Source organism: Molothrus aeneus, unplaced genomic scaffold (assembly GCF_037042795.1).
Source record: "Molothrus aeneus isolate 106 unplaced genomic scaffold, BPBGC_Maene_1.0 scaffold_30, whole genome shotgun sequence".
NCBI lineage: Eukaryota > Metazoa > Chordata > Aves > Passeriformes > Icteridae > Molothrus > Molothrus aeneus.
In genome coordinates this window covers 2,084,867-2,111,456 of record NW_027098964.1, presented here as the reverse complement: position 1 = coordinate 2,111,456, position 26,590 = coordinate 2,084,867, and the positions used below count along the sequence as shown (strand labels likewise).

At 53.3% G+C, this 26,590-nt stretch overlaps 1 protein-coding gene and 1 non-coding gene across 2 annotated transcripts; both read left to right on the top strand.

The window, feature by feature from the left end:
• The first annotated feature begins 3,634 nt into the window (after positions 1 to 3,634).
• On the top strand, positions 3,635 to 3,825 carry LOC136570362 (U2 spliceosomal RNA). The gene has a single exon (XR_010785531.1). It is a non-coding gene; the product is annotated as a U2 spliceosomal RNA (small nuclear RNA).
• Positions 3,826 to 5,104: 1,279 nt separating this feature from the next.
• HNRNPUL2 (heterogeneous nuclear ribonucleoprotein U like 2) lies at positions 5,105 to 24,719 on the top strand. The gene is made up of 14 exons (XM_066570616.1): positions 5,105 to 5,756; positions 9,390 to 9,513; positions 11,170 to 11,246; positions 12,254 to 12,393; positions 14,435 to 14,525; positions 15,638 to 15,750; positions 16,411 to 16,677; positions 17,719 to 17,841; positions 19,482 to 19,613; positions 20,288 to 20,456; positions 21,066 to 21,266; positions 22,789 to 22,874; positions 23,650 to 23,757; positions 24,600 to 24,719. The coding sequence occupies exons 1-14, from the start codon at positions 5,135 to 5,137 to the stop codon at positions 24,666 to 24,668; spliced, it is 2,322 nt and encodes a 773-aa protein (XP_066426713.1). The 5' UTR covers positions 5,105 to 5,134; the 3' UTR covers positions 24,669 to 24,719.
• The last annotated feature ends 1,871 nt before the right edge of the window (positions 24,720 to 26,590 follow it).

The window sequence follows — 26,590 nt, the reverse complement described above, 5'->3', positions numbered from 1 at the left end:
GCAGCGGGATCCGCGGCCAGGCTCGGTCTGGGATCCACAGCGGGGTTCGGCACCGGGGAGGCACCGGGAGACGCGGCGGGGGCAGCAGCGGGGCTCGCACGGGGATTGGGACCGGGACTGGGACCGGGATCCTCACCAGGACCTGAACCGGGACTGGGACCGGGATCCCCACCAGGACCTGAACCGGGATTGGGACCGGGATCCCCACCAGGACCTGAACCGGGATTGGGACCGGAATCTGGACCGGGATTTGGACCGGGATCCCCACCAGGATCTGGACCTGGACTCGGACCGGGATTCCCAGGAGGATTTGCCCCCGGGAAGGCACCGGGGCTTGCACCGGGATTGGAACCGCGATCTGGACCGGGACCCCCATCGGGATTTGGACCGGGATTTGGACCGGGATCCGGACCGGGATTTGGACCGGGATCTGGACTGGGATTTGCACCGGGATTTGGACCGGGATCCGGACCGGGATTTGGACCGGGATCCGGACCGGGATCTGGACTGGGATTTGCACCGGGATTTGCACCGGGATCCGGACCGGGATCCCCACCGGGATTTCCGTGAGGATCCCCAGCCCGGCGGGCAGCGGGATTGGCACCGGGATTTGCCCGAGGTTTCCCGGCAGGATTCGCACCGGCCCCGGGATCCAGGCTCGGCGCGGCCCCGGGAGCCGCACGGGGATTCCCGGGAGGGTTCGGAACCCCGGGACTCGCACAGAGAGCGGGGGCTGGGACCGCCCCGGTACCGGGGGGGGCACCGGGACTCCCTCCAGGGCTCCCACCGGGAGCGGGATTCGCCCCCTTCCCCCGTGCCCCCCTATAGGGACGAGGACCCCGACCCTTATGGGGACTCCTATGGGGACCTGGGGGACCCCGACACCTACGGGGACCCCTACGGGGGTCCGGCCACCCCCTACAGGGCCGAGGACCCCGGGGAGGGGCCGTGGGACCCCGAGACGGAGCCCTGGGACCCCGACATTTATGGGGACCCCTACGGGGACCCCTACGAGGATGAGGAGCCCGAAGAGGAGCCCTGGGACCCCCCCTCGGACCCGTACAGGGACCCCGAGCCCGGGAGCCTCCGTAGGGGCCGGGACCCCCAAACCCGGCCCTGGGACCCCTATGGGGATGGGGACCCCCAGAATGAACCTGGGCACCCCCAAACCCGGCCCTGGGACCCCTATGGGGATGGGGACCCCCAGAATGAACCTGGGCACCCCCAAACCCGGCTCTGGGACCCCTATGGGGATGGGGATCCCCAACCCCGGACCTGGGACCCCTATGGGGACCCCTACAGTGATGAGGACCCCCAGGATGACCCCACAGGGGACCCCCATAGGACCCCCGACCCCGAGGCTGAGCCCTGGGACCCCCAAAGGGACCCCCCGAGGGACCCCCATAGGGACCCCCAAACCTCCTCCTTCGCCCCTCAGGACCCCCCAACAACCGCCCCAGTTGCCCCCACAGAATCCCAGTTGCCCCCAGTTGCTCCTGCAACGGCTCCCCCCAACCCCAGAGCCCCCCAGTTTGTCCCAGTTACCCCTCCCAGATCTCAGTTTGTCCCAGTTACCCCCCCAGTTGTCCCAGTTTCTCCCCCAGTTGCCCTCCCCAGAGTCAAGGACCCCCCAGTTGCCCCCCCTAAATCCCAGTTGCCCCCAGTTACCCTCCCAGTTCCCCCTCCAGCTGCTCCCCCAAAAGCCAAGGACTCCCCAGTTATCCCAGTGACCCTCCCAGTTACCCCCCCAGTAATCCCAGTTACCCACCCAGTTACCCCAGTTACCCTCCCAGTTACCCCAGTTACCCTCCCAGTTACCGATTCCAAGGCCAAGGACTCCCCAGTTACCCCAGTGACCCTCCCAGTTGTCCCAGTTACCCTCCCAGTTACCCCCCCAGTAATCCCAGTTACCCCAGTTACCTCCCCAGTTACCCATTCAAAGGCCAAGGACTCCCCAGTTACCCCAGTTACCCACCCAGTTACCCCCCCAGAGGCCCCAGTTGCCCCCCCAGTTGCCCCAGGGCCCCTCCCAGTTGCCCCCCGAGCCCCTCCCCGTGTGGGCTCCCCGCGGGTGGGGCTGCTGTTCGCGCTGCCGGTGGCACTGGGAGGGGCTCTGGTCATACTGGGAGCACTGGGAGGGCTGGGAAGGCCCCCCCGGCCACCCCTGCCCAGCCCCCACTGAGGCTGAGGGTGCTGGGAGCGGGGGGGGACCCCAAACTGGGAGGGGTTCCCCAAACTGGGATGAGGATCCCTCCCAAACTGGGGGAGATGGCTCAAACTGGGAGCCGCCCCTCCCCCCCGCCCAAAACCCAGTTCAGGGCTCCCCCCAGTGCACTCTGCCCCTTCCCAAACTGGGAGAGGACCCCCAAACTGGGATCGCTCCCGAACTGGGATTTTTAACCACAAACTGGGATTGTTAACCCCAAACTGGGAGAGGACCCCAAACTGGGATTTTTAACTCCAAACTGGGATTGTTAACCTCAAACTGGAATTGTTAACCTCAAACTGGGATTTTTAACCCCAAACTGGGATTTTTAACCCCAAACTGGGTCTGTTAACCCCAAACTGGGATCGTTAACCCCAAACTGGGACTGCCCCCCTCCCCCATTCCCACCCTGCCCCCCGGGTGGGGGAGGGGCGGGGGGTGAGGGCAATAAAAGGCCGGTGCTGCCCCTCCCCCACCCCGCTCCTGAGTCCTTTTTTTGGGGGGGGTGGGGGAGGGTCGGGTGGGGGAGGGGCGGGCAGGGCCGGCTCCCCTCCCCCTCCCGCTCCAGCTGTTGAGCGGATCCAGCTGTGGGTGGGGGAGGGCGCGGCCCCTGAGTCACCACCGAGCTCGGGGTCCCCTGGGGGGGGAGGGGCGGGGAACGCCCAGGACAGGGGGGTCCCCCCGGGGGGGGGGAGGGGCGTGACGTCATTGCTGAGAGGGGGAGGGGGGGCAGGGAGAGGGAGGAGCTGCTGGGAGCGTCCCAGTTCGGACCAGTAAAACCCGGACAGGACCAGTCCCAGCGGTGTCCCAGTCCCAGTCCCCACCAGTACAAACTGGGCAGGACCAGTCCCAACAGTGTCCCAGTCCCAGTCCCCACCAGTACAAACTGGGCAGGACCAGTCCCAACAGTGTCCCAGTCCCAGTCCCACCAGTACAAACTGGGCAGGACCAGTCCCAGTGGTGACCCAATCCCAGTCCCCACCAGTGTCCCCATCCCAGTTCAGACCAGTACAGCCCGGACAGGACCAGTCCCTCCAGTGTCCCCATCCCAGTCCCCACCAGTCAAGCCCTGGCGGCGCGGAGGGGGCGGAGCGAATGCAAATCCCAGAGCGCAGTTCACCAATCACGTTGCGCGCAAAGGCTGAAGGGGCGGGGCGTCAGAGCGAGCGTGTTCCGATTATAATGGGGCGGGGTTATGCAGATTTATGAACGGCGCCGCCGTGCGAACGGGATCATGGGAGCGTAAATTGGGGGAATAATTCGCGATTTTTGGGGTCCTTGCATACAAAACACGGGAGGAAAGTGCGGAACGCGATGGAGAGAATGTTCCAGAAGGGGTCGGGAGCGGTCGGAGCGCGGCGCGGGGGCGGCCGTGAGGTGCGGGCGGGCCGGGCGGGGCCGGGAGCGGCGCTGGGGGCATGAGCCGGTATCGCTTCTCGGCCTTTTGGCTAAGATCAAGTGTAGTATCTGTTCTTCTCAGTTTAATATCTGATACGTCCTCGATGAGAGGACTTTATATTAAACGGATTTTTGGGCTCGGGAGTTGGACCCGGAGCTTGCTCCCTCCGCTCCGCGCATCGTCCCGGTATTGCAGTGCCTCCGGGAACGGTGCACCCCCACCCCGGGGACCTCTCAATGGTAAAAAATAGAGTTAACTTACCTAAGATGTTAAATGTTTGAATTGCTATTGCGGCTCGTGAGCCGGATTTCGCTCAGTTCAGTACCGAACTGGCCCCGTAGGATTTCATGAGGAGTCTGAACTCGCCGCTCTCACGTACCCTCGCAGCGCGCCGCAAAATGGCGGCTCGTTCCCTTGCTGCTTTCTGAAGTTAAACTCCCTCATGTCGCCGCTTCCAGCGTAAAATTGGAGTTTTGTGGGGGTAATAATAAACATTTATAATGTTTACAGTTGGTTACAGGAGATTTGAAGTGTTTTATTGAATGAATCCGTAGGGGGAGGTAGGAACAGCAAGGGGGGGCTACGCGGGTTTCCTGAGGGGAAGGCGGCCCGGTCTCCGCCTCTGCGCTTCTTACGCGGCCGCTCCCAATTTCAAACTGAACAAATCTCGTCTATTTTCTGTATTTTACACATTTTTAACCCTTTTCCCCCTCCCTCCCCACCAGCGCGCCGCGCGCTCTCCCCCCTTCATCCACCGAAACAAAATGGCGGCGGCGCGACGGGCGGGAAACTGCGCGTGAGGCGAGGGCCCCCCCATCACCCCCATCCGCCAATCGGAGCGCGACTTTTCGCCGTCGCCGGGCAGAACAGCGCGGCCGGGGCCAATCAGAAAATCCGAGCGGCTGGTGCGGGCCGCGCGCGGGGAGGGAAGGAAGGAGGGGAAGCGGCGGAGCCGCCGCCACACTCGCAGCGACCGTTGCGCACGTAGGTGGGGCTGAGGGGGAAACGGGGGGGGGGGGAGAACAGCGGAGACAGCGCCTGCGCGCGGCGCCAGCAGCCGGACCCGCGCATGCGCCGCGCCTGCGCGGTGATGCAGCGCGGGCGGGGTTTGGTGCGGCGCGCAGGCGCGGCGCATGCGCGGAAGGGGCGGCGCGCGGCGCGCGGGGGGGCGCGGCTGAGGGGCGGCGGCGGCGCAGGCGCGGCTGAGGCGGCGGCGGCGGCGGGAGCGGGACGGGCCCGGCGATCGCTCCGCGCTCCGGCCGCCCCCTCCCCGCGCCAGCGGCGGCGGCCCCGCCTCGCGTTCTCGCTCGCTTCTCCCCTTCTCCCCCCCCCACCCTCTCCCGTCCCTTCTCCGCCCCCTTCCTTCCGCCCCTTCCCTCCCTCAGTCCCCGCCCCGCGGCCTCAGGCCCGGCCCGGCCTCGCGCTCCGGCCTCGGCGCCGCCGCCTCAGCGCGCCCGCGCTTCCGCTTCCCTTCCCCCCCCCGCCCCGCGGCCCCTTCCCCCCCCCCTTCCCCACACACCGGCCCCGCCATGGACGTGAAGCGGCTGAAGGTGACCGAGCTGCGGGCCGAGCTGGGCCGGCGCGGCCTGGACGCCCGCGGGCTGAAGGTGGAGCTGGCGCAGCGGCTGCAGGAGGCCCTGGACGCCGAGATGCTGGCGGCGGGGCCCGAGGAAGGCGGCGGCGGCGGCGGCGGGGGAGGCCCGGCCGCGGCCGCCTCGAGCTGCGCAGGGGAAGCGGGGCCGGCGGGAGGCCCAGGCGGGCGGCCCCACGGAGGGGATGAGGAGGAGGAGGAGGAGGAGGAAGAGGAGGAGGAGGAGGAAGAGGAGGAGGAGGAGGACGAGGAAGCGCTGCTCGCCGATGAGGACGAAGCGGCCGCCGCGGCCCCCGAGGCGGCCCCGGCCCAGCCCGGCCCCCCCGGGGAGGAGGAGGAGGAGGAGGAGGAGGAAGAGGAGGCGGCCCCGGCCGAGCCCGCGGGGTCGGAGCCGCTGCAGCCGCCGCAGGAGGAGGGAGCGGCGGCCGCGGTCGAGGCTGAGGCGGCCGAGGGAGGAGGAGGCGGCGGCGGCGTGAACGGGGCCGAGCGGCCGCCGGAGGAGGCGCCCAGCGGGGATGAAGCGGCCGCGGCTGAGGCCAAGGAGGAGGAGGCGGCGGCGGGTGAGCGATGGGGGAGAGACGGGACCGGGGGGGAACGGGAAAGGAACCACCGGGAACCGGGAACGGGATCCCCAGAACCGGGAAAAGAACCCCGAGGTTCTCGTGAGGGATCGGGAAAGGAACCCTCGGAAACCGGGAACGAGATCCCCAGAACGGGGAAAAGAACCCCGAGATCTTCGGGAGGGGAACAGGGAAAGGAACCCCGAGATCCTTGTGAGAGACCCGGGAAAGGAGCCCCCGGGATCGGGATCGGGATCCCCAGAAGCGGGAGAGGAACCTCGAGATCTTTGGGAGGGATCCCGGGGACCAGGAGGGGAACCGGGAAAGGAACCCCCGGAACCGGGAACGGGAGGGGAACCGGGAAAGGAACCCCCGGAACCGGGAATAGAACCCCAGAACCGGGAAAAGAGACCCGAAATCCTCGTGAGGGGACCGGGAAAGGAACCACCGGGACCGGGATCCCCAGAACCGGGAAAAGAGACCCGAAATCCTCGGGAGGGATCCGAAAAATTGGGAAAGAACCCTCGGATCTTTGTGAGGGAACCGGGACCGGGCAAAGAACCTTGGGATGCTCGGGAAAAATCCCCAAAACCGGAAAAAAAATCCGGAAAACCGAAAAAAACCGGGAGCAAACCGGGAAAGGCCCCGAGTCTCGGGATGGACCCCTCACAAAATTCCCGTTTTTCCCTCAAAATCCCTATTTTGGTCCCATCCCCGGATTTTTGGGGGATAAAATCGCGATAAAACCGAGATGAAGTCGAGATAAAATCGGGATAAAATCGCGATAAAATCCCCAAATTCCCCACAGGGAAAATCGGGATTTGAGGGGGGAAAAAAGCGGGAAAAATTTGAATTCAAAGAGATTTTTGTGAAACGGCGGCTGAGGGGAAATCAATGGAATTCCCGGAATTGGCCAATTCTGAGTTGGGTTTGGGGAAAATCGTGAGGGAAAAGTTGGGGAAAATTTGGGTTTTTAAGGGGGAAATTTGCGATAGGGGAAAATTCGGGTTTAGGAATGAAAAACGTGGATTTTTGTGGGGTTTGGGGGGAGAAAAATCCGGATTTTTGTGGGTTTCTGAGGGAAAAATCTCTGTTTTGAGGACAATATTTTGAATTTGGAGAAATAATATGGGGGCAAAGTGTTGGGAAAATTGGGCGATTTGTTTTAAGGAGAAATCTCTGGGTTTGGGAAAAATTTTGGGATTTTTGAGGGGAAAACGTGGATTTTTGTGGGGAAAATTGTGATTTCTGAGGGAAAATCTCGATTTTTAAAGAAAAATTGTGATTTTTGAGAGGAAAACCTGCATTTTTGTGGGGAAATTTGGACACTTTCAGGGAAAATCCTGATTTTTGACGGAGAAATTCTGATTTTGGGAAGATTTCTGGAGCTTGGATCACCCTGGAACAGAATTTTATTGGGATTAAAGTGGAATTATTCCTGGTTTTGCCCCAAACTCTGATTTTTATGGGATTACAGCTGGAAAATTTCTATTTTGGGACATTGGAAAAATACAAAAACTCGGATTTTATGGAATATTTCTAAATCTTGGATTTTCAGGAATTTTTTGGCTAAACAAGGGGAAAATTGGGATTTTTTTTTGTGTTTTCATGGGTTTTCTTGTTGGCTTTATTAATTTTTAATTCGGATTTTCCAATTTTCAGTGAATCAATGGATTTTGAGCCAGAATTTTTCCTTTTCCATGAAAAATCCCAGGGGAATTTTACGTTTTTAAAGGATTTTAAGCATTTTTGTGTTTTCTTTAACCCATTCCAGATGGGAAAATTCATTCAAACTCCAAGAATTTCATGGAATTTTTTAACTTAATTCATTCTTAAAGAAAAAAATCAGAATTTTAGGCATTTTTCACCGCTCTAAAAATTGGGAAAATCCAAGATCCGCACGGAATGCTTTGATTTAGTGGATTTTCAAGGAAAACATCTGAATTTTAACCACATTTCAACCTTCAAAACCTGGAAAAATCCATTCAAGCTCCAAGATTTTGATGGAATATTTCCCTTTAATTTGATTTTTAAGCAAAAAAAACAATTTTCAACAAATTTTTGTCACTCTAAAAGTTTAAAATTCAGTAAAATTCTGAAATTTCCTAGGAAAATGCTTTAATTTACTTTAAAGGAAAAAAAGTTGGGATTTTAATCAATCTTTGATCTTCTGAAGGAAAGGAATCCATTCAAGCTTTGGCATTTCCATGGAAGATTCAGTTTTAATTGGACTTTTAGGGCAAAAAAATTGAAACAAATCCAAAATTTAACCCTTTTATCTCTGGAAAAATAGAAACAAATCCAAATTTTAACCCTTTTATCCCTGGAAAAATGGAAACAAATCCAAATTTTAACCCTTTTCTTCCCCAGAAAAATGGAAACAAATCCAAATTTTAACCCTTGTTTCCCCAGAAAAATGGAAATAAATCCAAAATTTAACCCTTTTTTCCCCAGAAAAATGGAAACAAATCCAAATTTTAACCCTTTTTTCCCCAGAAAAATGGAAATAAATTCCGATTTTTTCCCCGGGAAAAGCCAGAATTCCTTCCTGTGGCTCAGTGTTTGTGTTCCATGTAAACCCCGGATGTTCTGGTACAAAATCAGGAATTTGTTCCCATATAAACCCCGATATTTTGGTATAAAATCAGGAATTTGTTCCCATATAAACCCCGATATTTTGGTATAAATTCCCCCAATATTCTGGTACAAAATCAGGAATTTTTTCCATGTGAATCCCGGATATTCTGGTACAAATTCCCCTGGGTGTTTTGGTACAAAATCAGGAATTTTTCCCATATATACCCCAATATTTTTGTACAAATTCCCCCATATTTTGGTACAAAATCAGGAATTTGTTCCCATATAAACCCCAATATTTTGGTACAGATTCCCCCAATATTTTGGTACAAAATCAGGATTTTTTCCTATATAAACCCCGGATATTTTGGTACAAAATCAGGAATTTTTTCCCATATAAACCCCCATATTCTGGTACAAATTCCCCCCATATTCTGGTACAAATTTCCCTGGGTATTTTGGTACAAAATCAGGAATTTGTTCCTATATAAACCCTAATATTCTGGTACAAAATCAGGAATTTTTCCCGCACAAACCTCCATATTCTGGTACAAATTCCCCATATTCTGGTACAAATTCCCCCAATATTTTGGTACAAAATCAGGAATTTTTCCCACACAAACCCCCCTATTCTGGTACAAAATCAGGAATTTTTCCCATACAAACCCCCCTATTCTGGCACCAATCCCCCATATTCTGGTACCAATTCCCCACATTCTGGCACCAATTCCCTGGATATTCTGGTACCAATTCCATGGATATTTTGGTACCAATCCCCACATTCTGGTACCAATCCCCACATTCTGGTACCAACCCCCACATTCTGGCACCAACCCCCACATTCTGGTACCAATCCCCACATTCTGGTACCAATCCCCACATTCTGGTACCAATCCCCACATTCTGGCACCAATCCCCATATTCTGGTACCAATTCCCTGGATATTTTGGTACCAACCCCCCCATTCCGGCACCAACCCCCCCATTCCGGCACCAACCCCCCCATTCCGGCACCAACCCCCCCATTCCGGCACCAACCCCCGTCCGTGGCTCCCAGGGGAGGAGGAGGAGGCCAAGGCCAAGGCGGAGGCCGAGCGCCGGGGGCTGAAGCGGCTGCGGGACGAGAAGGACGAGCACGGCCGGGCCTGGCACGAGTTCCGCGAGGAGGCCTACAACAGCCGGTGAGGAACGGGGCATTTGGGGCTTTTTGGGGCATTTCGGGGCTTTTCTGGGGGATTCTGGGCACTGCGGACACCTGGGAATTAGCTGGGATTTTTTATGATTTTTCCAGAATTTTTTTGGAATTTTTTTCTGATTTTTTTCAGAATTTTTTTAAAATTTTTCTGATTTTTTTTCCAGAATTTTTTTGGAAATTTTTTCTGATTTTTTTCAGAATTTTTTCTGATTTTTTTCTGATTTTTTTCTGATTTTTTTCAGAATTCTTTTGAATTTTTTCTGATTTCTTTCTGATTTTTTTTCAGAAATTTTTTCTGATTTTTTTTCGAAGTTTTCTGACTTTTCCCTGATTTTTTTTTGAATTTTTTCCGATTTTTTTCTGATTTTTATCCAGAATATATCTGAATTTTTCTGATTTTTTTCTGATTTTTTTCTGATTTTTTTCAGAACTTTTTTCTGATTTTTTTTTTCCAAAATTGTTCGGATTTTTTCTGATTTATTTTCCAGAAATTTTCTGACTTTTTCATGATTTTATTTTTTTTTTTAATTTTGTCGGGTTATTTTTCCTGATTTTTATCCAGAATACATCTGATTTGTTTTGAATTCTTTTTTAATTTCTTTCTGATTTTTTCTGGTTTTTTTTTTTAATTTTTTTCTAATTTTTTTTCTGATTTTTGTTAGAATTTTTCAGAATATTTTCTGATTATTTTTTCCCGATTTTTTAAAAATTCTTTCTTATTTGTTTCTGATTTTTTTTCTTCTGGATTTTTTCTCAAAATTTTTCAGAATTTGTTCAGATTTTTTCCTGTTTCTTTTTTCAATTTTTTTGGAATTATTTCTAATTATTTTCTGATTTTTTAATTTTTATTTCCTGATCCTTTTCAGAATTTTTCTGCCTTTTTCCTGGGTTTTTTTCCCATGATTTTTTCCTATATTTTTGGAATTTTTTCGGAATTTTTTCTGATTTTTCCCTGATCTTTTTCTGGATTATTTTATGATTTATTTTCCAGAGAAATTCCCACTCTGGATCTGGGATTTCCCAAACTTTGCCATTTCCCACCCCAGAATTTTGGGGGTTTTTTTCCCCAATTTGCCCATTCCCCCCCCAGAATTTGGGTTTTTCCCCATTTCCCATTTCCCACCCCAGAATTTGGGGTTTTTTCCCATTTCCCCCCCAGAATTTTGGGGTTTTTTCCCCCATTTCCCGTTTCCCACCCCAGAATTTTGGGGTTTTTTCCCCCATTTCCCGTTTCCCACCCCAGAATTTTGGGGTTTTTTTTCCCCAATTTCCCATTCCCCCCCCAGAATTTTGGTTTCCCCATTTCCCATTCCCCCCCAGAATTTGGGGTTTTTTCCCATTTCCCCCCCAGAATTTGGGTTTTTTCCCCAATTTGCCCATTCCCACCCCAGAATTTTGGGTTTTTTCCCCATTTCCCGTCCCCCCCCAGAATTTTGGGTTTTTTCCCCAATTTGCCCATTCCCACCCCAGAATTTGGGGTTTTTCCCCATTCCCCCCCCAGAATTTGGGTTTTTTCCCCATTTCCCATTTCCCCCCCAGAATTTTGGGTTTTTTTTCCCATTTCCCCCCCAGAATTTTGGGTTTTTCCCCAAATTTCCCCATTCCCACCCCAGAATTTGTTTTTTCCCCATTGTCCCCCCAGGTCGAAGTCGCCGCCGCCGCCCGAGGAGGAGCCCCCGGAGGGGGAGGAGGACGAGGCCCGGGTGGTCCTGGACACCTGTGAGGGACGGGGGGGGCGGGGCCGTGTGGGCGTCCGGGGAATCCGGAACTTTCCGGGGGCACGGGGGGGATTCGGGGAGAAACCCGGGGATTTTGGGGTAAAATACTGGGATTTGAGGAGTAAAAATACTGGGATTTGGGGGATGAATTCGGGGATTTTGGGTGACAATTCTGAGATTTTGGGGTAAAAATTCTGGGATTTGGGGGATGAATTCAGGGATTTGGGGGATGAATTCAGGGATTTTGGGTAAAAATACTGGGATTTTGAGTAAAAATTCTGGGATTTTGAGTAAAAATTCTGGGATTTTGGGGATAAATTCGGGGATTTGGGGAGAAATCTGGGGATTTTGGGTCAAAATACTGGGATTTTGGGTTAAAAATACTGGGATTTTGGGTGACAATTCTGAGATTTTGGGGTAAAAATTCTGGGATTTGGGGGATGAATTCAGGGATTCGGGGAGAAATCCGGGGATTTTGGGTCAAAATACTGGGATATTGGGGGATGAATTCTGGGATTTGGGGGTAAAAATTCTGGGATTTTGAGTTAAAATACTGGGATTTTGGGTAAAAATACTGGGATTTTGGGGAGAAATCCGGGGATTTTGGGTCAAAATACTGGGATATTGAGGATGAATTCCGGGATTTGGGGGATGAATTCGGGGAGAAATCCGGGGATTTTGGGTAAAAATTCTGGGATTTTGGGGTAAAAATACTGGGATTTTGGGTAAAAGTACTGGGATTTTGGTGATAAATTCTGGGATATTGGGGATGAATTCGGGGATTTTGGGTAAAAATTCTGGGATTTTGGGCTAAATCTCGGGATTTTTGTCCCAATTTGTGGGATTTGAGCCGGGATTTTTGCCAGAATTTTGGGATTTTTGCCCGGGTTTCATGGATTTGAGCTGGAATTTCGGGATTTCTGCTGGAATTTTGGGATTTTTGCCGTTATTTCGGGATTTCTGCCCCGGTTTCAGGGATTTTTGCCGTTATTTTCCCTTTCCCCCCAGACACGTCGGACCTGCAGTTCCGGGCCAGCCGGGACCGTTACGGGGGGCAGCCGCTGTTCCACGAGCGCTTCCCGGGGCTCTGGGCCGGGGCCCGCAGCACCCACGGCGTGCGGCAGGGCCGCGTCTGCTTCCAGGCCAAGGTGGGCATGGAAATATGGGGAAATCGGGGAAAAATGGGGAAAAAAACAGCAAAAAATGGGGAAAAATGGACGGGTCTGCTTCCAGGCCAAGGTGGGCATGGAAATATGGGGAAATCGGGGAAAAATGGGGAAAAAAACAGCAAAAAAATGGGGGGGAATGGGGGGGAATGGATGGGTCTGCTTCCAGGCCAAGGTGGGCATCGAAAAATGGGGGAAAAAACGGGGAAAAATGGGGGGAAAATGGGGAAAAATGGGGAAAAAACAGCAAAAAAATGGGGGAAAAATGGGGGGAATGGATGGGTCTGCTTCCAGGCCAAGGTGGGCATGGAAATATGGGGAGAAAACGGGGAAAATGGGGGGAAAATGGGGAAAAATGGGGAAAAATGGATGGGTCTGCTTCCAGGCCAAGGTGGGCATCGAAATATGGGGGAAAAAACGGGGAAAAAACGGGGAAAAAACAGCAAAAAATGGGGAAAAATGGATGGGTCTGCTTCCAGGCCAAGGTGGGCATGGAAAATGGGGGAAAACGGGGAAAAATGGGGGAAAAACAGCAAAAAATGGGGGAAAATGGATGGGTCTGCTTCCAGACCAAGGTGGGCATCAAAATATGGGGGGAAATGGGGAAAAATGGGGAAAAAACGGGGGAAAAATGGGGAAAAATGGACGGGTCTGCTTCCAGGCCAAGGTGGGCATGGAAAATGGGGAAAACGGGGAAAAATGGGGGAAAAACAGCAAAAAATGGGGGGGAATGGACGGGTCTGCTTCCAGGCCAAGGTGGGCATCGAAATATGGGGGGAAATGGGGAAAAATGGGGAAAAAACAGCAAAAAAATGGGGAAAAATGGATGGGTCTGCTTCCAGGCCAAGGTGGGCATGGAAAATGGGGGAAAACGGGGAAAAATGGGGAAAAAATGGGGGAAAATGGGGGGGAATGGATGGGTCTGCTTCCAGGCCAAGGTGGGCATGGAAAATGGGGGGAAAACGGGGAAAAATGGGGGGAAAACGGGGAAAAATGGGGAAAAAACAGCAAAAAAATGGGGGAAAAATGGGGGGAATGGATGGGTCTGCTTCCAGGCCAAGGTGGGCAAAATATGGGGGAAAATGGGGAAAAAATGGGGAAAAAATGGGGAAAAATGGATGGGTCTGCTTCCAGGCCAAGGTGGGCAAAATATGGGGGAAAATGGGGAAAAAAAACAGCAAAAAATGGGGAAAAAATGGGGGGAATGGACAGGTCTGCTTCCAGGCCAAGGTGGGCATGGAAAACGGGGAAAAAACGGGGAAAAAACAGCAAAAAATGGGGGAAAAACCAGCAAAAAATGGGGGGAATGGATGGGTCTGCTTCCAGGCCAAGGTGGGGGTAAAGGGGGGGAAATGGAAAAAATTGGGGGGAAAATGGAGAAAAAAAAGGGGGGGAAAAACAGGGGGAAAATGGAGGAAATAGGGAGGGAAATGCAAAAAAACCAGGAGGAAATGGGGAAAAAACAGGAAAAAATCGGGGCAAAAATGGGAAAAACCAGGGCAAAACTGAGGAGAAATGGGAAAAAACCAGGGTCAAAATGGGGCAAAAATGGGAAAAAAGGGGGCAGAACCCAGGATAGATGGGCAAAACGGGGAAAAAGTGGGGAAAAATGGGAAAAGAGTCCCTGGGAGAGGAGGGGGGGCAGCAAAGGGAATTTGGGGGAGGTTTGGGGGGCCTGGGAGAGTTTGGAGAGATTTTGGTGGAATTTGGGGTGGGGTTGGTGCTTTGGAGGGGATTGAGGTTTTGGGGGGCAGTTTGGGGTTTTTTTGGGGTTTTTTTGTGGTTTTAGGGGATTTTGGGCGAGTTTGGGGATTTTGGGGAGTGTTCGGGGTTTCCCAGGGGAGCTCAGGGATATTTTGGGACCCTGTGAGAGGCTTTGGGTGCCTGTTTGGGGTTTTTTGCTGCCTCTTTGAGCAGATTTGGGCTCTGTTGGGAGCTCCTGGGGTTTCTCCTGCTGCTCTCTCCCTTTCCCTGCCCCATTCCCGGAGTTTTCCTGCTCCCAAATCCCAAATTTTCCCCGCAGGTGTCTCAGACCCTCCCGGCCAAGGAGGGCAGCTCGGAGGTGCCGCTGCTCAGGGTGGGCTGGTCCGTGGACTTCTCCCACTCCCAGCTGGGTGAGCCCCAAATCCGCTCAAATTCACCCCAAAATCCGGCCCCAAATCAGCTCAAATCCACGCCAAAATCCGGCCCCAAATCCGCTCAAATCCACCCCAAAATCCGGCCCCAAATCCGCTCAAATCCACCCCAAAATCCGGCCCCAAATCCCCCCAAATCCACCCCAAAATCCGGCCCCAAAATCCCCCCAAATCCACCCCAAAATCCGGCCCAAAATCCCCCCAAATCCACCCCAAAATCCGGCCCCAAAATCCCCCCAAATCCACCCCAAAATCCAGCCCCAAATCCCCCCAAATCCACCCCAAAATCCTGCCCCAAAATCCCCCCAAATCCACCCCAAAATCCAGCCCCAAATCCGGTCAAATCCTCCCCAAAATCCAGCCCCAAATCTGCTCAAATTCACCCCAAAATCCAGCCCCAAATCCTCCCCAAAATCCGGCCCCAAATCCCCCCAAATCCACCCCAAAATCCGGCCCCAAAATCCCCCCAAATCCACCCCAAAATCCGGCCCCAAATCCACTCAAATTCACCCCAAAATCCATCCCCAAATCCGCTCAAATTCACCCCAAAATCCAGCCCCAAATCCACCCCAAAATCCGGCCCCAAATCCGCTCAAATTCACCCCAAAATCCATCCCCAAATCCGCTCAAATTCACCCCAAAATCCAGCCCCAAATCCCCCCAAATCCTCCCCAAAATCCATCCCCAAATCCGCTCAAATTCACCCCAAAATCCAGCCCCAAATCCCCCCAAATCCTCCCCAAAATCCAGCCCCAAATCTGCTCAAATCCTCCCCAAATCCAGCCCCAAATCCACCCCAAAATCCGGCCCCAAATCCCCCCAAATCCACCCCAAAATCCGGCCCCAAATCCCCCCCAAAATCCATCCAGGATCCCAAAATTCAGCCCCAGATCCCCCCAAATCCACCCCAAATCCAGCCCAGTACCCCAAAATCCATCCAGGATGCCCCAAATCCACCCCAAAAATCCTCAAATCCACCCCAAAAAATCCCCAAATCCAGCCTCAAATCCCCAAATCCCGCCCCAAAATCCCCTTTTTTGCCCAAAAACCCCTTTTTTTGCCCAAAATCCCCTTTTTTTGTCCCGTTCCAGGGGAGGATGAATTTTCCTACGGCTTCGACGGGCGGGGGCTGAAGGTGGAAAATGGAAAATTTGAGGAATTTGGGGAAAGTTTTGGAGAAAACGACGTCATCGGCTGCTTCGCGGTGAGAGGGGAAAACGGGGAAAAATGGGGAAAAACGGGGAAAAATGGGGAAAAATGGGGAAAAATCAGGAGATTGCTGGGGAGGAATCTGGGGAAATCCTGAATAAATGGGGAAAATCAGGAAAAATGGAGAAAATCAGGGAAAAAATGGGGAAAAATGGGGAAAAATAGGGAAGAAAAAGGGGGAAAATCAGGGGAAAAAAGGAGAAAAATCAGGAAAAAATGGCAAAAAATTAGGAAAAAAAACAAAGAAAAAATGGGAAATAAAGAGAAAAACTAGGGAAAAATTAGGGGGAAAAAGGGGAAAAACCAGGGAAAAATGGCAAAAAATTAGGAAAAAAAGCAAAGAAAAAATGGGAAAAAATCAGGGGGAAAAAAGGAGAAAAATCAGGAAAAAATGGCAAAAAATTAGGAAAAAACAGGGAAAAAATGGAAAAAAAAAGAGGAAAATTAGGGAAAAAATTAGGGGGAAAAAGGGGAAAAATCGGGAAAAAAGAAAAATCAGGAAAAAAATGGCAAAAAATTAGGAAAAAACAGGGGAAAAAAAAAGAGAAAAATTAGGGGAAAATCAGGGGGAAAAAGAGGAAAATCCAGGGAAAGCCAGGCCAAGCAGGAGTGCAGCGGGTTCGGGTGCAGCCGCCGCGTTGTTTTCCCTCCGCAGGACTTCGAGGGCGCGGAGCTGGTGGCGCTGTCCTTCTCCAAGAACGGGCAGGAGCTGGGCACGGCCTTCCAGGTGCCCAAGGGCGCCCTGGGCGCGCGGGCGCTGCTGCCCCACGTGCTCTGCAAGGGCTGCGCCGTGGAGCTCAACTTCGGGCAGCGCCCGCAGCCCCTGGCGCCCGTCCCCGACGGCTTCGTCTTCATCCACGAGGTCCCCGCCGAGCAGAGGGTGCGGACGGCGCCGGGGCCCCGCAGCACCGAGGAGTGCGAGGTGGGCGCGGGGGAGATGGGGGGAAAGGGGGGAATGGGGGATCCGGGGGGATACGGGGGGATCCTCCCTCCCTGGGGATCCCCGGGGATACGGGGGGCAGTGCTGGGATGGGCCCTGCTGGCAGTGAGGGCACGGAGCCACCGGGGACCCTGGCAGGGATCCCTGGGAATCCTGGTGATTTTCCCTCTGCATCCCTTGGCAATCCCAGTGCCCCTTTTTGCTGGATCCGCTGGGAACCCCATTCCCCTGTGCCCTCTGGGAGTTCCGTGTCCCGTCAGGAATTCCCATCTTGAATTCCCATCAGGAGTTCCCATCAGGAGTTCCCATCATGAATTCCCATATCTGGAACTCCCATCAGGAATTCCCATATCAGGAACTCCCATATCATGAATTCCCATCTCAGGAATCCCCATATCAGGAATTCCCATATCAGGAACTCCCATCTCAGGAATCCCCATATCAGGAGTTCCCATATCAGGAACTCCCATCATGAATTCCCATCTCAGGAATTCATATCAGGAGTTCCCATCAGGAGTTCCCATCTCAGGAATTCATATCAGGAATTCCCATCAGGAGTTCCCATCATGAATTCCGATATCACGAACTCCCATATCAGGAGTTCCCATCTCAGGAATCCCCATCAGGAGTTCCCATCAGGAGTTCCCATCTCAGGAATTCATATCAGGAATTCCCATCTCAGGAATTCCCATCATGAATTCCCATCTCAGGAATCCCCATATCAGGAATTCCCATATCAGGAACTCCCATCTCAGGAGTTCCCATCAGGAGTTCCCATCTCAGGAATTCATATCAGGAATTCCCATCAGGAGTTCCCATCATGAATTCCGATATCACGAACTCCCATATCAAGAGTTCCCATCTCAGGAATCCCCATCAGGAGTTCCCATCAGGAGTTCCCATCTCAGGAGTTCCCATCTCAGGAATTCCCATATCAGGAATTCCCATCTCAGGAGTTCCCATCTCAGGAATCCCATCAGGATCCCCCCTTGGCCCCCCTGAGGCACCCCCGTGTCCCCCCAGGTGCTGCTCATGGTGGGGCTGCCGGGCTCCGGGAAGACGCTTTGGGCACAGAAACATTCCCAGGAGAACCGGGACAAGCGCTACAACATCCTGGGCACCGAGCGCGTCCTGCACCAGCTCAGGGTCAGCGGGGAGGGACTGGGGCATTGGGATCCATGGGAATGGTGGGATCCATGGGATCAATGGATGGGATCCATGGGATCCATGGGAATGGTGGGATTGATGGGATCATGGGATCATGGGAATGGTGGGATTGATGGGATCAATGGATGGGATCCATGGGATCCATGGGAATGGTGGGATTGATGGGGTCATGGGATCATGGGAATGGTGGGATTGATGGGATCATGGGATCATGGGATCCATGGGAATGGTGGGATTGATGGGATCGTGGGATCATGGGAATGGTGGGATTGATGGGATCATGGATCAATGGATGGGATCATGGGATCATGGGAATGGTGGGATCGATGGGAACGGTGGGATTGGTGGGATTCATGGGATCATGGGATCATGGGATCCATGGGAATGGTGGGATCCATGGGAATGGTGGGATTGATGGGATCATGGGATCCATGGGAATGGTGGGATTGATGGGATCATGGGAATGGTGGGATTGATGGGATCATGGGATTGATGGGATCAATGGATGGGATCATGGGAGGGGATCTCTCTCCTGCACCAGCTCAGGGTCAGCAGGGAGGGATTGGGATCCATGGGAATGGTGGGATGGATGGGATCATGGGATTGATGGGATCATGGGATAATGGGATCATGGGATAATGGGATCATGGGAGGGGATCGGGGATGGAGGGGATCATGGGATCATGGGATCCATGGGATGGGATCTCTCTCCTGCACCAGCTCAGGGTCAGCTGGGGGGGATTGGGGGATGGAGGGGATGATGGGATCATGGGATGGGAATAATGGGATTGAGAGGATGGACTGGGAATAACGGGCTGGGATAATGGAAGGGCATGGATGGCAATGCTGGGTGGGAATGATGGGATTGATAGGATGGGATATTGGGAACGGGAGTGGTGGGATGGACTGGGACAAATGGGATTGCTAGGAAGGGATCATGGGATGGCACAGATGGGAATTCTGGGGTGGGAATTCTGGGGTGGGAATTCTGGGGTGGGAATTCTGGGGTGGGAATTCTGGGGTGGGAATTCTGGGCTCTGTGGCCCAGCCAGCCCCAGGCTCCCCATCCTGGCTCTGCCCCGTCCTGACTCTGCCCCATCCTGGCTCTGCCCCATCCTGGCTCTGCCCCGTCCTGGATCTGCCCCGTCCTGGCTCTGCCCCGTCCTGGCTCTGCCCCGTCCTGGATCTGCCCCATCCATGGCCATTCCCAAACCCCCATTCCCGGTTGTTTTTCCCCCCCAGACGTGGGGCCCGGAGCCGCAGCTCCCGTGCCCGTTCCCAAACCCCCATTCCCGGTTGTTTTTCCCCAGATGCAGGGCCCAGAGCAGGAGCTCCCGTGGCCGTTCCCAAACCCCCATTCCCGGTTGTTTTTCCCCAGACCCGGGGCCCGGAGCAGGAGCTCCCGTGGCCGTTCCCAAACCCCCATTCCCGGTTGTTTTTCCCCAGATGCAGGGCCCAGAGCAGGAGCTCCCGTGCCCGTTCCCAAACCCAGAGCAGGAGCCCCCGTGGCCGTTCCCAATCCCCCATTCCCGGTTGTTTTTTCTCCCCAGACCCGGGGCCCAGAGCAGGAGCCCCCGTGCCCGTTCCCAAACCCCATTCCCGGTTGTTTTTCCCCCCAGACGCGGGGCCCGGAGCCCGAGGCGGAGCTGGACGCGCAGAGCCGGGAGCTGCTGAGCCAGCAGGCGGCGCAGTGCCTTAGCAAGCTGGTGCAGATCGCCCCCCGCGCCCGCCGCAACTTCATCCTCGACCAGGTACCCGGGGAACGGGGACAGCGGGGAGAGCAGTCCGGGAAACAGCCCAGGAAACCTGGGAAACTGGGAACAACGGGGAGAGATGCACAGGGAAACAGCACAGGAAACCTGGGAAACGGGGACAGCGGGGAAAACAGCCCAGGAAACCTGGGAAACGGGGAACAACGGGGAGAGGTGCACAGGGAAACAGCACAGGGATCCTGCACAGGGATCCTAGGAAACGGGGAACAAAGGGGAAAACAACCCAGGAAAACAGCCCAGGAAACCTGCACAGGAAACCTGGGAAACGGGGACAACGGGGAAAACAGCCCAGGAAACCTGCACAGGAAAACAGCCCAGGGATCCTGGGAAACGGGGAACAACGGGGAAAACAGCACAGGGAAACTTGGGAAACAGGGACAGCGGGGAGAGATGCACAGGGAAACAGCACAGGAAAACAGCCCAGGGATCCTGGGAAACGGGGCTGGGAATCTGGGGAAAACAGCGCAAAATCCAGGAAATGCTGCACAGAAATCTGGGAAATCCTGCCCAGAAATCCGGGAAATGCTGCCCAAAAATCTGGGAAAACCTGCCCAGAGATCCTGGGAAACAGGGCTGGGAATCTGGGGAAATCAGCACAGAAATCTGGGAAATGCTGCACATTTTTCCTCCCCAAACCCCATTGTTTCCCCCAGTGCAACGTGTACAACTCGGGGCAGCGCCGGAAGCTCTCGGCCTTCAAGGGCTTCTCCAGGAAGGTCGTGGTGATCGTTCCCCCCGAGCCCGAGTGGGAGCAGCGCCTGCAGCAGCGGCGCCTCAGCGAGGGCGACGACGTGCCCGAGTCCGTCATGCTGGAGATGAAAGGTGGGGAAAATGGGGGGAAATCCGTGGGAAAATGAGGGAAAAATGGGGGAAAAAATGGGGGGAAAATCCATGGGAAAATGAGGGAAAAATGGGGGGAAAATGGGGGAAAAAATGGGGGGAAATCCATGGGAAATGGGGGGAAAATCCATGGGAAAAATAGGGGAAAAATCTGTGGGAAATGAGAGGAAAAATGGAAGGAAATCCATGGGAAATATGGGGTAAAAATCCATGGGAAATGGGGGGGGAAAATGGGGGGAAATCCATGGGAAATAGGGGGAAAAATGGGGGGAAATCCAAGGGAAAAACCTATGGGAAGTGGGGGGAAATATGTGGGGAAAATGGGGGAAAAATCCATGGGAAATGGGGGGGGAAATATGTGGGGAAAATGATGGAGAAATGGGGGAAGAATCCATGGGAAAATCCATGGGAAAATGGGGGGAAATCCATGGGAAAATTCCATAAATTCCCCATTTTCCCCCCGATTCTGACCCAAATTCCCCATTTTCCCTCCGTAAATTCCCCATTTTTTCCCCGATTTTGCATTTTCCCAAATTCTGCATTTTCCCCCCGATTCTGACCCAAATTCCCCATTTTCCCCCCGTTTTCCAGCCAACTACTCGATCCCGGAGAAGAGCGAGTACGTGGACGAGGTCGTGTTCGGGGAGCTGGGCCGGGACGAGGCGGCGCCGCTGGTGCTGCGCTGGAAGGAGGAGGCGCGGAAGCAGCTGCCGCCCTCGGAGAAACGCGGCAACCGCCGCAACAACCGCAACAAACGGAACCGGCAGAACCGCAACCGCGGCCAGGGCTACGGTCAGGGGGGAAACGGGGTGGAAAATGGGGAAAATGGGGAAAAACGGGGGAAAAATGGGGAAAAATGGGGAAAAATGGGGATAAAACTGCATGAAAATGGGGAAAAACGGGGTAAAAATGGGGAAAAATGGGGATAAAACTGCATGAAAATGGGGTCTGGCAACCGCCGCAACAACCGCAACAAACGGAACCGGCAGAACCACAGCCACGGCCAGGGCTACGGGCAGGGGGGAAACGGGGAAAAACGGGGTGAAAATGGGAAAAATGGGGAAAAAACGGGGAAAAATCGGGGTTAAATTGGGATCTCGGGAGGGAATGCTGGGATATGGAGTGGGGTTGGGATCTAGGGATGTGGGTGGAGATGGGGATGGGTTTGGGATGGTTTTTATGGTTTTGGGCTGGACTGGGGGGTTTGGTCTGGACTGGAGGGGTTTTTGGGCTGTGTCTGGGCTGGGTTTGAGGGGTTTTGGGCAGGATTGATGGGGTTTGGGTGGGATTTTGGGTGGGATTTGAGGGGTTTTGGGGGGATTTTGGGTGGGATTTGATGGGGTTTGGGTGGGATTTTGGGTGGGATTTGAGGGGTTTTGGGGGGATTTTGGGCAGGATCTGTGTGGGATCTGGGTACAGTTCCCGTTCCCTGTCTGTCCCGTTCCTGGTTCTGATCCATTCCTGTCCCTATTCCTGTCCTGTCCCCATTCCTGTCCCTGTCCCTGTCCTGTTCCTGACCCATTCCCATTCCCATTCCTGTCCCCATTCCCGTTCCCGTCCCGTTCCCATTCCCGTTCCTGTCCCGTCCCCGTTCCTGACCCGTTCCCGTTCCTGTCCCCATTCCTTTCCCCATTCCCGTTCCCATCCCTGTCCCCATCCCCGTTCCCGTTCCTGTCCCCATTCCCATTCCCCATTCCCGTTCCCATCCCTGTCCCCATTCCCGTTCCCCATTCCCGTTCCCGTTCCCGTTCCCATTCCTGTCCCGTTCCTGTCCCCATTCCCGTCCCCATTCCCGTCCCCGTTCCCGTCCCCGTTCCCGTCCCCATCCCCGTTCCCGTTCCCGTTCCCCATTCCCGTTCCCGTCCCCGTCCCCGTCCCCGTTCCCGTTCCCGTTCCTGTCCCCATTCCCGTTCCCCATTCCCGTTCCCGTCCCCGTCCCCGTTCCCGTCCCCATTCCTTTCCCCATTCCCGTTCCCGTCCCCGTCCCCATTCCCGTTCCCGTTCCTGTCCCCATTCCCATTCCTGTCCCGTCCCCGTCCCCGTCCCCGTTCCCGTCCCCGTTCCCGTCCCCATTCCTTTCCCCATTCCCGTTCCCATTCCCGTCCCCGTCCCCATTCCCGTCCCTGTTCCCGTCCCCGTTCCCATTCCCGTTCCCGTCCCCATTCCCGTCCCTGTTCCTGTCCCGTTCCCATCCCCATTCCCGTTCCCATTCCCGTCCCCGTCCCCGTTCCCATTCCCATTCCTGTCCCGTTCCTGTCCCCATTCCTGTTCCTTTCCCCGTTCCCGTTCCTGACCCGTTCCGGTCTCTCCGCAGTGGGGGGGCAGCGCCGGGGCTACGACAGCCGCGTCTACGGGGGCCAGCAGCAGCCGCAGTACTGGGGGCAGCCGGGCAACCGCGGGGTGAGCGCTGCACTGGGGCATTCCGGGGCATTCCGGAACATTCCGGGGCATTCCAGGGCATTCTGGGGCATTTCCAGCCCGGTTTTGGGCGCTTTTGGAGCATTTTTGGGGCATTTCTGGGGCATTTCCCAATTCCAGGTACATCCTCACCAATTCCTGCCCAATTCCGGGGTCACTCAGGGCATTCCTGGGGCGTTTCCAGCCCAGTTTTGGGCATTTTTAGGGCATTTTTGGGGGCATTTCCCACTTTTTCGCCATTTCCTGGCACTTTCCTGTTGTTCCTGCTCATTCTGAGCAGTTCTGGGACATTTTTGGGGCAGTTTCAGGGCGTGAACTCATTTAAAGTGGATTTAACTGGGGTTTTTTTCTGGTTTGGACTGGTTTAAAACTGTTTCTCTCTGGTTTTAAATGGTCTGGGCTGGTTTGTGGACAGATTTAAACCATTTTGAACCAGTTTAAACCATTTTGAACCAATTTAAACCATTTTGGACAGGTTTAAACCATTTTGAACCAGTTTAAACCATTTTGGACTGGTTGAAACAGTTCTGAGCTGCTTTGATGTGGTGTAAACTGGTCTGAACTGGTTCTCACGGATCTAAACTGGTTTTAACTGAGCTGCTTTAACTGGGTTGTTGCTGCTTTTCACCAGTTTAAACTGGTTTGTACTGGTTTTTAAGGGTTTTCACCGTCTTTTCCTGGTTTGTCTTTGTCTGAATTGATTCTGACTGGTTTGTACTGGTTCTAACTGGTTCATACTGGTCCTAACTGGTCCCAGGGCTACCGGAACTTCTACGAGCGCTACCGGGGCTACGACGATCGGTTCTACGGCCGCGACTACGACTACAACAGATACCGCGACTACTACCGGCAGTACAACCGCGAGGTGGGCCTGGAACCGGGCTGGAACTGGGCTTAAACCAGGGTTAAACTGGGGTTAAACCGGGGTTAAACTGGGGTTAAACCAGGGTTAAACTGGGATTTACTCCAGGGTTAATCTGGGGTTTACTCCGGGGTTAATCTGGGGTTTACTCCGGGGTTAATCTGGGATTTACTCCGGGGTTAATCTGGGGTTTACTCTGGGGTTAATCTGGGGTTTACTCTAGGGTTAATCTGGGGTTTACTCTAGGGTTAATCTGGGGTTTACTCTGGGGTTAATCTGGGATTTACTCCAGGGTTAATCTGGGATTTACTCCAGGGTTAATCTGGGGTTTACTCTGGGGTTAATCTGAGGTTTACTCCAGGGTTAATCTGGGGTTTAGGCCGGGGTCCCTCCGGGCTGTAAAAGGACCCAGAAATGAGCGACTCTGAAGGGAACCTGGGGGTGGGAATTGGGGAATCTTGGGCTGGAATTTGAAGATCTTTGGAGTGAAATTGTGGAGATTTTTGGGGTGGATTTTGGGGTGAAATTTTAGGGATTTTGGGGGGTGAAATTTAAGGATGTTTGGGATGAAATTATGGGGATTTTTGGGGTGAATTTTGGGGTGAAAATGGGGGTGAGTTTGGGTGATTTTGGGGGGCATTTTTGGGGATGAAATTTGGGGATTTGGGGGGAAATCTCGGGGTGGGATTTTGGGGATTTTTGGGGGGATTTTGGTGTGGAATTGGGGGATTTGGGGGAAATCTCGGGGTGGGATTTTGGGGATGATTTTGGTGTGGAATTGGGGGGTTTTGGGTGCTGTCCGTGCCCTCCCAGTGTGCCCAGTTTAACCAGTGCCCCCCCCGCAGTGGCAGAATTACTACCAGGACAGGGACCGGTACTACAGGAACTACTACGGCTACCAGGGCTACCGGTGAACCCCGGCCCTTCCCAGGAAATCCCAAAATTTGGGGGACGGGGGGGGCGGGGCGGGGGGGGAGGGGCGGGAAAAAACCGGGGGAGGGCGGGGAAAAAAAAAAAACAAACAAAAAACGAACGGGGAGGGGGGAGGGGCTGGAAAAACAAAAACCCCAAAAAAACAAAAACAAGAAAAGGGGGGGAGGGGGGAGGGGAAAAGAGAGGAAAAAAAAACGAAACAGAAAAAAAAAATTATAAAAAAAAAGGGGGGGAAAAAGGAAAAAAAAAAGGAAAAAAAAAAGATGGAAAAATGTAAATTTTTTTTTTTAAAGTTTGTTGAAAGAATTTTGTTGTAATTGTATAAAAAAAAAGCGCAAAAAAAAAAAGAGGGGAAAACGAGGAAATTGGGGGTGATGGAGGTGGGGGAGGGGGGGGTCCCCACAATCTGCCCCTCCCCCACCCCCATAGCCCGGGAGGAGGAGGCGAAATTTGGGGGGAAAAACGGGAAAAATGGGAAAATTCCCATTGCTGGGGAGGGGGAGGGGAAAGGGGCCAAAAAATCCCCCCAGATCTTCCCCTCCCCCCCCGCCTGGGACCCTTTTGGGGGATTCCGCTGGAATTTGATGAATTTTGGGGGATTTTGGGGGAATTCCCAGGGACAAGGGGGGGGTTGGGCACTGGGGAGACCCCAAACCCTCCCCTCCCCCCTCAGGGGGTCCTTAATTGATGTTAATGAGGGGATTTTAATTAATTATTATTATTTTCATAGGGGCCTCGGTTGATTGACAGGCCTGTTGTTAATTGGGGTCCCTTTATTAATCTGTTAATTAATAACTCATTATTTCATTAATGGTTCTTTAATTGGAGGGGATCTCCATTAATTAATGGGACTCTTTTAATTCATGGAGCCTCTAAATTGGGGTTTTTCCCTTTAATTTTTGAGGTTTTTTCCTTTTGGGAATTTTTCCTTTAATTTTGGGGATTTTGTGGGGGATTTTGAGACTTTCTGGGGTTAATTTTTTGGGCATTTTCTGGGGAATTTGGGGTTTTTTTTAATTTTATTTTTAAGGGTTTTTTTTTTTCCTTTATAAATTTTGTTCCTTGGGATTTTGGGGGTTTTTTTCCCTTTTTTCTTTGGCATTTTGGGGATTTTTCCTCCCTCCTCCCCTCCCCCATTTTCCCATCCCCCAACGTGAGAACCCCCCCCTCACAAAAACCCCAAATTTGGGATTTTGCAGGGTGGGGGAGGGGCCGCTTCCGGAGCTTTTCGGGTCCTTTTTCAAATAAAACAAAAACACCAAAAAAAAAGAAAAAAAAATCTTTAAAAAAAACCCCCAAAACCACAAAAATCCGTGAAAAATCCAAAATTCCCTTTTTTTGTTTTTTCCTGGGTTTTTGGGGGGTCCCTCCCCGCCCCTCCCCCCGCCCCCATTTTCCCCCCATTTTTCCCCATTTCTGCTCTCGTCCCTTCCGTTTTTTGGGGGTCGAAAATGACAAAAATTCCCCAAATTTCCGCCGCCCCCCGAGGTGGGGGAGGGGCGGCCTCGACCCCCAGCTCCCCTCCCCCCCCGCCCCTCCCCCCAGGCCGTGTCGGGCGGTTTTGTCCCTTTTTAGAAATAAAGAAAATTCGCTTGAGCCCAGGGCGGCCTCGGGTGGTGTTTGTGGGGTAAAACCGGGGTTAAAACCGGATTTATTGGGTTAAACTGGGTTTAAAAAGGGGTTTGGGAGGGTTAAAACCGGGTTTATGGGGGTTAAAATCAGATTTATTGGGTTAACACCAGATTTGGTTTAAGCCAGGTTTGGGGGGATTAAAATGGGATTTATTTGGTTAAAATCAGATTTATTTGGTTTAAACCTGGGTTCAAATGAGGCCTGGGGGAGGCTGGAATTGCGGCTGGGAGTTAAAATTTGGTTTAGAGGGTTAAACTCAGTCTGGGGTTTA

What these genes read in the sequence shown, in the direction of transcription:
- HNRNPUL2 (XM_066570616.1), top strand. Translation starts at nt 5,135, where the DNA reads ATGGACGTGAAGCGGCTGAAGGTGACCGAGCTGCGGGCCGAGCTGGGC. An exon ending in GCGTCCTGCACCAGCTCAGG is followed by an intron (nt 17,842 to 19,481) that starts GTCAGCGGGGAG and finishes TTTTCCCCCCAG; the next exon opens with ACGCGGGGCCCGGAGCCCGA. An exon ending in CGTCATGCTGGAGATGAAAG is followed by an intron (nt 20,457 to 21,065) that starts GTGGGGAAAATG and finishes CCCGTTTTCCAG; the next exon opens with CCAACTACTCGATCCCGGAG.